Genomic DNA, 14645 nt, shown 5'->3' on the forward strand with positions numbered 1-14645 from the left:
TAATAGTCACAGCCAGAAATAAATAATGCCTCCATTTGCAATCTGAGCATGAGAATTCAAGTGTTAATTGATGACCGGCAGAAGATTTAGGCTCTAGCCATAAGGAAATCTTAGTACCCATGGGAGTGACAGATGAGAGAGGGCAAAGTTTGGAGCAAACAGGTGTTGGGCCTCACCAACTCATTGTGAACCATCAGCCACAGTGACGAAAGCCCAGAGTTCCCTTCTATTCCTCCACTCTGTCACTAAGCAACTTTACAATATCGCACACAGGCCCCTGCTCTTGCTGTGGCCAGCGGGATGGAGACGAGCCAGGGTGGGGCAAGGAAAAGAACATGATGGAAAGCCAAAACCTACAAAAGGTAATCCAATATAGCATTCTGTGTGAATATTCTATAAGAAAAAATAGTATTCTTCTGCTCAAACAGTTTAGCAAAGTCAAGGTCATGGATTTGATTCCAGTATGCTTGACCTGAATGTAATAAAAATTGCTTTGGATAAAAGCATCTACCAAATGGATAGATTTAAAACAAATGACCTTTGTGGGTTGGATGGACTCATCTAGAAGCATGGGTAAAACTTTTTCTCAATTGTTTCTCATACTTTTAAGACTACCTAATCATCACCTTACGATAACCATAGAACATCTTTACGACCAATGACGGCACTTAAATTTGAGGGTTTTTACTTTTATATTTACATGTTTCACATGATTTCTGTCTCAGTGATGTAATAACCAGTCTGTGTAATGGTACTAGGTGCTAGGACAATTCAAATGCATCTGTGGTACATTTGCCATAGCTTAGAAATCTAGACGCACCCTAGTGGCAGCAAATGTAATTTGCAGCCAGGGCATCTAGCAACTCTCCGTTGGCTTGCGAGCTGGAAAAACCAAACTTTAGTCAGGCCAATCACGTCGTGTATAGAGTCGGTGGGCGGGCTTAACATAATGACGGCAGAGTTGCTGCGGTTCCGCGTGCTACTTGAAAACAAAGCTTTTCTTTGAGAAAAGAACAAAGAACGGCACTGAAGTCATTCTTAAAAAAGGAAGATGTGTTCAGAGTTTTGCCGACCAGATACGGCGAAAGTTTAATCTATCAACTAACTCCGCTTCACCTTCTTCGTTGCTCTGGTTGGTTGTAGCGCTATCCTATTGCGTGCAGAAGGATTTCGAAAGACAACCGTTTATCCCGCCCCCCGGATTGAGCCCTGCCAGTGTTCCCAGACCCAACATCTTGATGTGGGTCTGGCTTGTCAGGCTACCTTTGCCAGACAAATCTCCCTAAAGACTTAATAAAGGAGGTTGAAATTTTGGGCTGCAAAAATTGGCCTGTGCTTTCAAATGTCACTGCTGCACATTCATGTGACACTGCACAAGGTCTTTGTTCCTTCAAAATACTGTATGTGACGTCAAAGGTAAAACACACACACATATTTGAGTAGCACTAAATACTTACAACCCAAACTCAGACAGTAGAGAATAGAGAATAGCATTATTTCATTACTTGTGTGCAAATGTAATGCATTGCATGTGATGTAAAAGTGCAATTTGAAATGATGATTAATACAAATGTAAAATTCTACAAAATTGGTTCAATATTAGGTGAAAAAACATGTTTGTTTCATGTATGTTCACGTTGACCTTTGCAGTGTAAACACTACTGAAAAGACCAGCAATGCTGGTTATCAGCAGTTGTTGTATTCTGGATGGGAAACCAATGTGTTGGCATTTCCACAGGCTTTAGAACTTGCATCTTAACCAGCAAGACTTTCTTTATCATCCAGTATGGTATTTCGGGTGAAGCAGTTTGACAAAGGAAGTTTTGTTGAATATGAAGAAGCTAGTTGGTTGAAATAGTCTAATCTAGATGGTCTTTTTTTGCTTGAAAGACTACTTTTGTGATATATACACATCGCTCTTAAAGTCCACCCAAAAAGGAAAATTCTGCCATTAATTACTCACCGTCATGTCGTTCAAAACCTGCAAGACTTTCGTTCCTCTTTGGAACACAAAAAAAGGATATTACATAATTTGGACTAAACCGCTGTGTTAGTGGAGTAGCTGTCAATGGAGGGACAGAAAGTTCTCAGATTTCATCAAAAAGATCTTCATTTGTGTTCCGAAGATGAATGAAAGTCTTACAGGTTTGGAATGACATGAGTGTGAGTATGGTCAAGGACTCTGTGCATGCAGTTGATTTCATGGCTTAGTGGTGTCTATGTATTTATAGGTCCTGATAAAGTGTCCAACCCATTTCAATCACCCCATTGCCCTTCCACAGGGGGAGTAATCCAATAAAGAGGAGCACAGGAGTCGCTCCTCCATCTCTCTTTCAAGAAGCAAAGACGAACAGCACATCACGGCACAGGACAGGCAAGTTGGGCATCAAGTCTCTTCTCTTCTCTTCTCTTCTCTTCTCTTCTCTTCTGTTCTCTTCTCTTCTCTTATTAGCATCTAATAAACTGCAACTTTTCGATCCTCACTGAAACTTTAGATTTTTTTCCAGAAAACATCTGATGTTATCGTTATCAATCGATTTACTGTATTTCATAAATTCTTCAAATGCATAAATAGCTGTTTCGCATTCTCCCTTTTCTTTCTATTGTCTATCCTGTCTATTCTGAGCCATTTGAATTGTAATGTAAATTAATTTCTGACTATCCCCATACAGATGGTTTAGTTTCAGGCATGATAGTTTCAATGCTTCTGAGCCAAATACTTTTCACTAAACCATATTTTAAAAGCTCAAGGTGGTTTATTTATTCAATTAAAACACAGTACAGATGGAATATGTGCTTCAGACTAAGGATTTACAGTGGTAAAACTGACATGTATGTAATGAAATGTAAGAGCATTTGTGGACATGCCAAGATGAGTCGGTCTGTATTTTTAAATGGATTTGGTTTCAATAAATCTTCTGGGTTTGAGATTTATACCTGGAATAGAGCTGTAGTACTGGTATTAAATGTTTTGCTCTGTTTTTTTGGGTTTATTGTTGGTATGGGGATAAATAAATGTGTCAGGCATCTCCACAGACACCTGTCAGTCGTTCATCTTATGGCTGAAAGGTTCCACAAACATAGGCCCTCTTGTCTTTAATTAGCTGCACGTTTCACTGCATCCCTCATGGGTTAATCGTAAATGTGTGGGTTGGTTTGGGGCTTCATTGAGGTAATTCACATGACTCAAAAGATTCTCCAGCAAAGCTCCTCCTGTCTTGTTTAATCCCTGGGTACTGTATGTCCTTTTGAGACTGAGAGGACTGAGGGAGATATGTCTCTTTACTGATAAGGGACACACTGGGGACAGCTGGAACCACTGAGACTTCTCTTGATCTGATGCCCAGTGTTGGTACCAGCCTGCCAGGCTGAGGACAGATCAAAGAATCCATTCAGAAACAACAGTGTGATCTGACAAGTGTTCACAGTGCAGATTTAGCTGACTCCACTACCTCTCTATAGCAGACATACAGAACATAAAGGAATCTATGAAGTTATAATGAAGGTCACAAACACACAATGAGATAATGACCTCACTTTCGTGTGGCATAGTGGCTACAGCTCAGGGTTTATTTTGATGGTCCCCTTTAGACATTCTGTTGATATAAATAACGTTGCACCTACTTGTCATCTAACTCTAATTAGAGCATTAGGACCAGATTTACCAAACAAGGCAAATTAGCGTGGGAGCGCAATTCCAAAAAAACGCAAATGGGAGTGGAAAGTTCTGCGCGTGATCTATGAAGGCACGCAAATTAAATAACACAGACACAGCCGTTTCCATAATGACTAATGCAATTACATAATGACCCATTTCCATAATGACTAACGTAATCTACCATGAGCAGTGCAATGTAGCATCTTGCTTAAGACATGTTTTTTGGGGGCGTTAAATAATGCCGCAAATATCTGTAAATTGACTAGCGCAAATCTTAGTAAATCCCAGTGCATGATTCCATTTAAATACTCTCCTCCCATACATTTTGTGTCTGAAAGGGAAACTCCTACAAATGCGTATGCAATAAGGACAGTCGCAAAAATAACCTTGTCCACGCCTTTTCATTGCTAATTTTTCACTGCGTGTCTTTAGTGAACCCTTACAGTAGTTTTTTAATGCCAAAAGAGGGTTTGTGCTGGTGCAAGCTGTTAGTAAATCTGGCCCTTAGTTGAATATTAGTAGACTGTTAGGGACAGGGTTGGGGTTAGTAGAATAAGTGGTTAGGGTTTGTAGAATAAGTTGACAGTTGAATGTCTGTTGCAGGACCATCAAAGTAAAGTGTTAGCAGATATTAATCAGACAGTCTAATAATACACTACAAATACTTTTAACAAAAGTTAGTTGACATGTAGGTGCAACTACTTATAGTCAATAGAATGTCTAAAGGGGACTATCACAATGACATGTTACCCAGAAAGCTGCTGGCTTTGCAACAAATAAGACCAGAGCTACCACCCTTGCTTCTGAGCAAGACGATCTTAGGTTACTTTGGAAATATTTTCCATATAAAAGGTGTATTTTGCAACAATAACTCAACAACTCCATCAACCTCTACCTGCATTTTTGCAAAACCCATACAATTCACGGCAGATTCCAGCTGAGATAAACACTAGTTTCATTAATAACCTCAAAACACTTTTACTAGGACATGATTTGTAAACTAATACAATGTCATGTTTGCATTGCATAACCACATCTATTTATATGGCTTTCTGATGGTGCTCTGTAGCTCACCTGGTACAGTATTGCACTTGTAAAGCAGAGTGCTCAGGTACGAGTCCCATGAAATACGACTAGGATACTCGATTTAAGAGCTCAAAGACTTGTAGATGCAAGCTAAAATGACATGGTTGCTTCAGCAAATGCGTTTTGAACAAATGAACAAATCCTATAGGCTTGTATTGAAGGAGGGGTTGAGCCACATTTAGAGACCAGAATGTCAGAATGTGTGAGCTCTTTACACTAAAGCCACCTAAAATACCTTAGCAACCGCACAACAACACCCGAAATTATGAGCTGGTTCCAGATTTTCATTGTGTGGATTCTTTCAAGCTCTCATATCCGAGGATCCATTTGACCTATTCTATTCGTAGGTGATATTTTAAGGAAAATATGAACTTGGCAAACTAATCCTTTTTCTAACTTTTGTAAAAATGTAACCCAAATGCAAAGGTAATAACGGTTGAATACTGCATAGTTAAGCAACTTGTTGTGCACTTTACAAAGTTTACTGACTCAGACGAGCTTTACAGAGACTTTTGTTGTGTTAGAATGAGACTCTGAGAAAAGCCACAGGATTGGTGTGGAGCTCAGAACGGGTAAGCTTTGAGTGCACAGATGCTAGTCTGGACACAGTTCTGAGGGATAACGCAGGAATATTTGCAGGGCTTTTCTGAGGAAGACACAACAGCTGGGACTAATACATTGGCACGCCTTCCACTCTTGCTTTAGAAAGTTTGCGTCATATAGTTAGCCTTTATCTAGAAGAGGTTAAGCGCTGGTATTATATGCCTACTAGTTAAGTTTTAAGCCTAACATGTCTCCAAGCTATTATCTGAACAGCGTTTTCAGTGACCCCGTCAACCTGTCTGCTCCATTTGAAACATGTTTATCTTTTAGGAACTGTTTAAACCCAAGATGGCGGAGCGCTATGACTGCCACTACTGCAAGGAGTCTCTGTTTGGGAAGAAGTATGTTCTGCGTGATGACAATCCATACTGTGTGAAGTGCTACGAGAGCCTGTACTCCAACACCTGTGAGGAGTGCAAGAAACCCATTGGCTGCAACAGCAGAGTATGTTAATCTTCACAGTCTCTACTTTACTAAATGTTTTTACTAAAAGACACATTCCAAATCCCTGGTAAAGAAGTACACTTTAGCATTCTTTACTTATTGCGAAAATAATTATGCTTTGAAAGAATATATATTTAAGTGCGAACTGAATGTAATGTTTTCAGACACTTAATTTGCCTGTTAATTACAATTAAATGAAAATGTATTAGCTATAGTTTAAATTTATATTCAATGCAATTAGCTGAGTGTTTTTCACCCACCTAAGTAGAACTTAAACATCTTTAAATGTAATTTCATAATTACTTATATTGTCTAAAGTGTAAAGTGTACCATCAAAAGTATATTGCCAAGCATTTATGGTAAAATAAAAAAATATATATTTAATGTAGTTTCTATTGAAACTTGTATGTCATGTATTTAAATTTGTAATATGTTAAAGATAGCGCTAATATTGTACACACTGCAGGTAAATTTATTATCAAGTACTTTAAATGTGCTTTAGTTTTAGTTAATGATTTATTCATTTAAACTGTACTTTAAAGTAAAAACCTTTAATTTTACATTATTACAAAGTTCACTTTTTAAAAGTATACTTAAGTGTGTTAAGAAATAGTGAAAAAAGGGCTTTTATTTCATTAATATTTTATCATCTGCAAGTACAGTTTTTTTTAAAAGTAGGTACACGATTTTAAGTGCACTTCTTTTTTTAAGTGTGCTCCAACTTAAATAGCAGGAATTATTCAGAAATATGCAATTTTCTTACCATTAGAATGACAATTGTAGCGGATTGTGCACCATAGAGCTCAGTATCCAGATCGACATGGTCTTAGCGCTGACTATTTGAGCATTTTTATTTAGTGACACTGTACACAATGATTTTGAGCTCTGTGTGACCCTCTGTGTGATCACCAGGAGAGCGGTTAGGAATAGTATGAATGCCAGCTCATGCTTTGGACTAAACCCAGCAGGATATCAGTGCTGGGGAGTGAGTCCAAAACCGAACAAAGAGACCAGATGAGCTTTTGTGGAATTACCAGCTCTCATTCACCTTGGAGACAAAAACACAGACCTCTATTGCCATTTCAAAGATATTTTAAAACTTTTTATAACCTTTACAATCTAGAATATAAATACTGAAGATAAAGTACATGCCATTTCAATATAATTTATGTTTATGTAATCATTATCTAATAATAGTTACTTATAATATTAATTAATTGGTTAACATTAGTTAATTAGGATTATTATCATTTATTAGTACAGCTTCAAATATATATATTAATATATGTAGAAATTAACATTAATGAAGAATAAAGGGTGTAAAAGTAATATGGCAAGCATCACTTTTACCCTTGAACTCTGGGAACATATTAAGGGAACAGTTCACCAGTAAAAAAAAAGATAATTCTGTCATTTATACTCACCATCATGTTTATTCAAAGCCATATGACTTCAGATCATCTCCGGGACACAAATGGACGTATTTTTAATATCTCTTATTATTTTTGTCCATCATTTGAAAGTCCACACAACCCAAATTGTCACACTATAAAAAGTACAATGGACATTGTATATGTATTTATCAGTATTTATATGTGAATAAAAGCCTAAATGAAATCTGTTCATCTCAAAGCGACCGTGTCTCTTCATAAAACTTTGATTAAACCGCTCGATTCAAATGGATTACATGTCTTCACAGACAAGGCTTTTAACTGAAAGCAACTTGCACTGACGTGTCTTAAAATATGTCAGTGCCCTTGTTTTTCTCAAGATACACCAGTAATGTTTTTTATGGCACATTTATAAAAGCTACTTAAATGTAAATTGAACTAAGGCCTAATTATGGCTTAATCTAAGCCCTGTCTGTGAAACCAGGCCTATGTGGAAGCCTTATTGGTTTGGAACAACATGAGTATGACAAAAAATGTTTGGGTGGACTATTTCTTTAAACTCTATGCTACGGACTTATATAGATGAATCGTACATCAAGTCGTGCAGCTTGTTGAGAATAAGTTTGCGCTTGCATTTCAAAGCGATTGAACTGAATATACATCACAGATGATAAAACTGGTGAAAAGTCCCATCCACTTGCATTAAATTAGGGAGCTGAGCTTAAACGGGGTACTGCAACAGCATGGCACAGTGCTAAAAGCCACAGAACACTTTAACTACAGCATAGCAATGCCCGACAAACATGTTTCTTGTAAGAAAAGAAGAAAGAAAAATAAATAGGAATATATATATAGACGTGTGGTGCTCTTCTCTCTACAGGCTCCTGTGAGTTTCTGTCGTTAGTGTCACATTACATGGTCATTAGTCCTGATGAGGAGGTTGTCATCGCTTTTTAGGACAGGCCTGGGGTGGGGCCACATCTGTGTGGCATGTCCTTGGCCCATTTAGCCACCGCTCCCCCCTCTAGTAGCAGCCAATCAGCATGACCTCATAGCACCTTGGGCCAGCGATTTAACGAGCGCACACACTCTCTCTCTCCAAATTGGTGGATAATTAAAGCAGTGGTGTCATACACGCATCCTGAGGCGATGTGTGCTCACAGCCCAGGACAGACTCTCACACCAATTGGCAGATCACACTGCGATTGGTCGCAGACACCAGCACCTGCGGCTCTCATTGGAGAGTGACCCGCTGTGAAGCTGACATTGAGGAACCCTTTACCCTCCCTCTCTCGCTAATTAGCTGTTCAAAGGCTGAAAAAGACCACTGAGGCCAAGTACATTCTGCCTTAACCCCAAATTTAATGCATCTGAGACAATGGAGGTTCAAATCGTCCTTACCTGCATGCGTTTGTCCTCAGGATCTGTCTTATAAGGACCGTCACTGGCATGATGACTGCTTCCACTGCTTCAAATGTCACCGTTCTCTGGTGGACAAGCCATTCTCCACCAAGGACGAGGAATTACTGTGTACTGAGTGTTATTCAAATGAGTATTCCTCTAAATGTTATGAGTGCAAGAAGACAATCATGCCAGGTAAGTGAAACATTTGCTTGTCATGCTCCTCACACATGTTCTTAGTCCTTTAGAAACCTGGGGCCGTATTCACAAAACATTTTATCTTAGTACTAAGAGCTCGCCTAAATAGAAGCAAAAGTTCTTAGCTAAGAGTTTTCTCTTAAAACCTATTCACAAAGCTGCTGAGAGCAACTTTTACTAAGGAACAGAAAGAAGTCTTAAGCTAAGAGTAAGGGCGGGGTTGACCTTGTTGCTATGGATGATGTCATCACGCTTACTAACTATGCCCACAGTGATTGACTGATGGGCGAGGAGTCTCAGTCAGTGATATAAATATTGTAGAACGTATCATGTTGCCTTATTCGAATAAAGATTTTAAAATGAAAATGTTGCCATATTCAAATAGAGATTTATTTATTTTTTTTAAAGAATGTTGCCATATTCGAATAAAGATTTAAAAAAATGTTGCCATATTCAAATAAAGATTTTAAAAAGTAGGCTAAGTGTCACTTATATACACTCACCTAAAGGATTATTAGGAACACCTGTTCAATTTCTCATTAATTCAATTATCTAATCAACCAATCACATGGCAGTTGCTTCAATGCATTTAGGGGTGTGGTCCTGGTCAAGACAATCTCCTGAACTCCAAACTGAATGTCAGAATGGGAAAGAAAGGTGATTTAAGCAATTTTGAGCGTGGCATGGTTGTTGGTGCCAGACGGGCCAGTCTGAGTATTTCACAATCTGCTCAGTTACTGGGATTTTCACGCACAACCATTTCTAGGGTTTACAAAGAATGGTGTGAAAAGGGAAAAACATCCCGTATGCAGCAGTCCTCTGGGCGAAAATGGCTTGTTGATGCTAGAGGTCAGAGGAGAATGGTCCGACTGATTCAAGCTGATAGAAGGGCAACTTTGACTGAAATAACCACTTGTTACAACCGAGGTATGCAGCAAAGCATTTGTGAAGCCACAACAAGCACAACCTTGAGGCGGATGGGCTACAACAGCAGAAGACCCCACCGGATACCACTCATCTCCACTACAAATAGGAAAAAGAGGCTACAATTTGCACAAGTTCACCAAAATTGGACAGTTGAAGACTGGAAAAATGTTGCCTGGTCTGATGAGTCTCGATTTCTGTTGAGACATTCAGATGGTAGAGTCAGAATTTGGCGTAAACAGAATGAGAACATGGATCCATCATGCCTTGTTGCCACTGTGCAGGCTGGTGGTGGTGGTGTAATGGTGTGGGGGATGTTTTCTTGGCACACTTTAGGCTCCTTAGTGCCAATTGGGCATTGTTTAATGCTGACCATGTCCATCCCTTTATGACCACCATGTACCCATCCTCTGATGGCTACTTCCAGCAGGATAATGCACCATGTCACAAAGCTCGAATCATTTCAAATTGGTTTCTTGAACATGACAATGAGTTCACTGTACTAAAATGGCCCCCACAGTCACAAGATCTCAACCCAATAGAGCATTTTTGGGATGTGGTGGAACGGGAGCTTTGTGCCCTGGATGTGCATCACTCAAATCTCCATCAACTGCAAGATGCTGCTATCCTATCAATATGGGCCAACATTTCTAAAGAATGCTTTCAGCACCTTGTTGAATCAATGCCACGTAGAATTAAGGCCGTTCTGAAGGCAAAAGGGGGTCAAACACAGTATTAGTATTGTGTTCCTAATAATCCTTTAGGTGAGTGTATATCTTCAGCTAATTATCAGCCTTTCAAGTAACAAATGATGTTTTATAAACAAAGTTCAGGAGGAACTTAATCAGCTTGAGAGGATACAGTATACACAACCGAATCACCTACAGTAGTTACCTCGACAGTTTTCTGCATCCCTCCACCACCTCGACTCCCCAATCTCTTCCCAGCCGGGGATTCAGGATTGTAGGCCTACTCTTGGCTTGGGCTTGGAGACCCCGGGCAAATTTTACTCTTTTACTCTATCCGATCATTTGTAAGTGAACTCGTGAAACAAATGCCACAGGTAATCAGACATTATTATATTTTTATTTTTTATTAAATAAATAATATTTATTAATTTAGTAGACAGGAAGCGAAGTGGAAGAGAAAGGGGAGAAAGGTCCACAACAGTCATTTGGATTGTTTGTGATTTGGTCTTAGTGACTTGCGAGTCCTCTTGACTACTCCTAACATTTCACAGATTTAGGAGCTAGTTTTTTTTAATGTTATTTTTACGAGTTTCTCCTAAATCGGCAAGTTAGGAGCTACTTTAAGCCTTAAGATGTTTTGTGAATATGGCCCCTGATTAATATGTTAACAGTATCTTATGACATTATTAACCATAATTAACTATGAGACATATGAATAAAGGATAGTTGACCCAGAAATGAAAATGCTGTTGTTATCAATTACTCACTCTCATGTTTCGAAACACAAATGGAGATATTTTTAATGAAACATGAGGGATTTCTGTGCCTCCTTTGAAAGTCCATTCCACAAGATTTCAAAAAGTTTATAAAGATGTTGTAAAAGTAATCCAGGACATGATTGCTTTAGATTGCTTTTTATTCACATATAAACATTGATCATACACTGAGCACATCAAATATGGTGAACGGAAGCTCAACCATTGTGCTTGATGCTCGGAAACAATCCTCACTGGTTCTTGCGGAAGGTCAGATGTGTTTGCATGACACACACGAGCAAAACTTGTTGGACTTCTTTTACAATGTCTTTATCAACTTTTTTAATCCTTAAATGCATTAATGTTTCGCCAATCATTATCACACATTCGGGTCTTTGGCGACCCGGATCTATATCTAACACGGATGGATATTTACCTGTCGAGATAATATAAAACTCTTCTGATGTCAATTGTGTTTGAATGGCACACAAGAACAAAACTCGTTGGAATTGTTTTACAATCTCTCTATACATTTTTTTAAGTGTCACATTTTTGGTAGAATGGACTTTCAATGAATGGACAGACATCTCTTTATCATGTCTTCACTGTGTTTCGAAGATGAACGAAAGTCTTATGGGTTTGGAATGACATAAGGGAGATGGTGCGTTGCGTTCCAGTAAAGTCGGAAAGATTGTACTGTATTTACGATTTGAATGCACATGAACATCAACACAAAGTAGTATTTACGAGTGGGAAACTGGATTTTCTTTAAACCCTTGGTATCTGAATCGGGGGCCTGTCAGTGAGAAAACATTTTGAATGGATGCAGTGTCTGTATTAATTGTAAATTAGTTACAATTAATGATTTTCGTTGTTGTTTCATTTACAAGTTGCATGTACAAAATACCATAGTACTGCTCAATTTACAGCACCTTCATAAATGGAATAAAAACATAAAAAAGCAAAAACACACAGATGCACATTCTTTATCTATCATTTTGTAGATGTAGAGTTCCCAACTCAAATATGAACTTCTTCAACAGTACTTTTTGATGATTTTCAATTTTGGGTGAACTAACCGTTAATCCAATCAATCCAGCCAAGTCATGGATATTTGTTTGTCTGTCTGTATTTTTCTCAATGTCTCTCAGGCTCCAGGAAGATGGAGCATAAGGGGAACAGCTGGCATGAGACTTGCTTTACCTGCCAGCGCTGTCAGCAGCCCATTGGAACCAAGAGCTTCATTCCTAAAGACAACAGTAACTACTGTGTGCCCTGCTACGAGAAGCAATTTGCACTGCAGTGTGTGCACTGCAAGAAGGTAAGAACAGCTGGAATGCAACATTTGGCTTTGAATATATGAAAAGTATTAAATGATATCACACCTTTTTTGTTTCCTCTCAGCCAATCACCACTGGGGGCGTGACCTATCATGACCAGCCATGGCATAAGGACTGCTTCCTGTGTACTGGCTGTAAGCAGCAGCTGTCTGGCCAACGCTTCACCTCTCGTGATGACTTTCCCTATTGCCTCAACTGCTTTTGCAATCTGTATGCCAAGAAGTGTGCTGCCTGCACCACCCCTATTAGCGGTATGAGCAACTTTTAACTTTTGTCATGTACTGTATATCTGAATGAAACGGGAAATAAATAAAATTGTTGAAAGGGGCGGGGCTTAAGTGGGCTAAGGTCCAGCATGTCACCAGAGAGAACTTCCATTTCACTGGAATATTGAATCATGATTTGATTAAAACACACAAAAAACAAAACATGGATGAATATAGATAAGGTAATTCCATGCTGACTTTCATGTGCACAGAAAAAATAGCATATTAAAGGAATAGTTTACTCAAAAATGAAAATTCATTATTTTCCAGTTGTTTGAAATCCATAAGACTTTGTTTATTACACAAAACTAGAATTTTTTGAAGAATATCTTTGCTAGTTTTTCCCCCCCAGTAAAAGTGAATCAGTATTGAGACTATAAAGCTCAAATTGATTATTCTTAAAGAAGTTCATATGAAAAAATTGCCATATTACTGGTTTCTAAAGTCATACAATGGTAATTATGTGAGAAACAGACCAAAATTGATGCCTTATATTACTATTACAATACTTTTGGTGTAATTTTTGTAATTTTGGAGCATTTGACAATCCCTTTTAGTTGATTATATTATAAAAAACATCACCTTTAAACATCATACAGGTTTGAAACAACCTTTCTGACCTCAGGACCAATATGAGTCTCCCAGCAATCTTCTTGTTCACATTTAGGCAAATAATAGCCATATTTCCCATGACAATATTGCTAGTGATCAGGAGCTTTGTTATTGGTTACTAATGTATCCTTTGCAGGTCTTGGAGGAAGCAAATACATCTCCTTCGAAGAGAGACAGTGGCACAACGACTGCTTCAACTGCAAGAAGTGCTTGGTGTCTCTGGTGGGCCGTGGCTTCCTGACGGAGAGAGATGACATCCTGTGTCCTGAATGTGGCAAAGACATCTGATCACACAGCATAGCACTGCAATTCCTAACATTTTATTCTTTTATCAAAGTTAAATATCAATAAAAGCTTTTATCATAGCTAATATATTTGTCTAATAACAAATGTCTTTAGATAATTAACTTTAAGCCTGTGTGTGCCAAGGCCGGTTATATAGTATTGTGTCATGTTCTTGTGGTCAGGGTTTAAAATTTTGCCAACCAAAAGAAACAAATGCAGAGTGAAAATTGTTGAATGTTGAAAGACATAAAGCACACAAGTGTTATTGCCTATTTACCTTGTTTGTGACTAACATTTGATTTCATCAGTATTTGTAATTTTAGACTGTGTGACGAATTTGCTGTAGATCATAATAAACTTCTTTAAAAGGCATTCATGCAAGCCTCAGTACTGCTTACAAGAGATCACTATAATAAAAAATGACTGACTTTCAACACATTTACTCTAAATATGCCTCAGCTGTTCTTTCCTGTCTTTCAGTGAAACCTAAAACAGAACCCAAAGGTCTTATTCATCATGCATCTGTCTCTATAGCTTTTATTAAAAGCAATGTAAGTTTATTCAAATCTATTCTTACCAAGGGTTATATGGAAAAGATTTCATAGATCTCCAGTCTGGACACATAGCCTATGCCTACATGTGTAAAAGTGTAAAAAAAACATGGGCATGGTGTCACAATAAAGATAATGTTTTTAAATGACTGACTGACTTAATTAATTAATAAATAGCAGTAGCCTAATGCAAGAATCAAGAATATTGATGTCGTCAGATGTTGGACTAAACCTGTGGCTCCACCTTGTGGTATATCTATTCTATTTTCATCAGCTATGCAGAAACACACACCACTTAAAATATTGATATACTGTTAAGTTTGTAGTCCTAAAACCAGAAAAAGGACATATACATAATTTTGTTTTTCTTCTGAAAACCCATTAGAATTTCCAGAGGGAGCGTTTAATTCGAAAATGATGTCCTTTTTCTGGTTTTAAGACC

At 38.2% G+C, this 14645-nt stretch overlaps 1 protein-coding gene across 1 annotated transcript; it reads left to right on the forward strand.

Moving 5' to 3' along the window:
• Nucleotides 1-236: 236 nt before the first annotated feature.
• fhl2b (four and a half LIM domains 2b) lies at nucleotides 237-14203 on the forward strand. The gene is made up of 7 exons (XM_079841501.1): nucleotides 237-362; nucleotides 2283-2374; nucleotides 5618-5791; nucleotides 8604-8778; nucleotides 12301-12470; nucleotides 12554-12740; nucleotides 13504-14203. The coding sequence occupies exons 3-7, from the start codon at nucleotides 5636-5638 to the stop codon at nucleotides 13653-13655; spliced, it is 840 nt and encodes a 279-aa protein (XP_079697627.1). The 5' UTR covers nucleotides 237-362; nucleotides 2283-2374; nucleotides 5618-5635; the 3' UTR covers nucleotides 13656-14203.
• The last annotated feature ends 442 nt before the right edge of the window (nucleotides 14204-14645 follow it).

The sequence above is a fragment of the Gobio gobio genome (assembly GCF_949357685.1).
Source record: "Gobio gobio genome assembly, chromosome: 17".
Taxonomy (NCBI): domain Eukaryota; kingdom Metazoa; phylum Chordata; class Actinopteri; order Cypriniformes; family Gobionidae; genus Gobio; species Gobio gobio.

What these genes read in the sequence shown, in the direction of transcription:
- fhl2b (XM_079841501.1), top strand. Translation starts at nt 5,636, where the DNA reads ATGGCGGAGCGCTATGACTGCCACTACTGCAAGGAGTCTCTGTTTGGG. An exon ending in CAAGAAGACAATCATGCCAG is followed by an intron (nt 8,779 to 12,300) that starts GTAAGTGAAACA and finishes AATGTCTCTCAG; the next exon opens with GCTCCAGGAAGATGGAGCAT. An exon ending in CTGCACCACCCCTATTAGCG is followed by an intron (nt 12,741 to 13,503) that starts GTATGAGCAACT and finishes TATCCTTTGCAG; the next exon opens with GTCTTGGAGGAAGCAAATAC.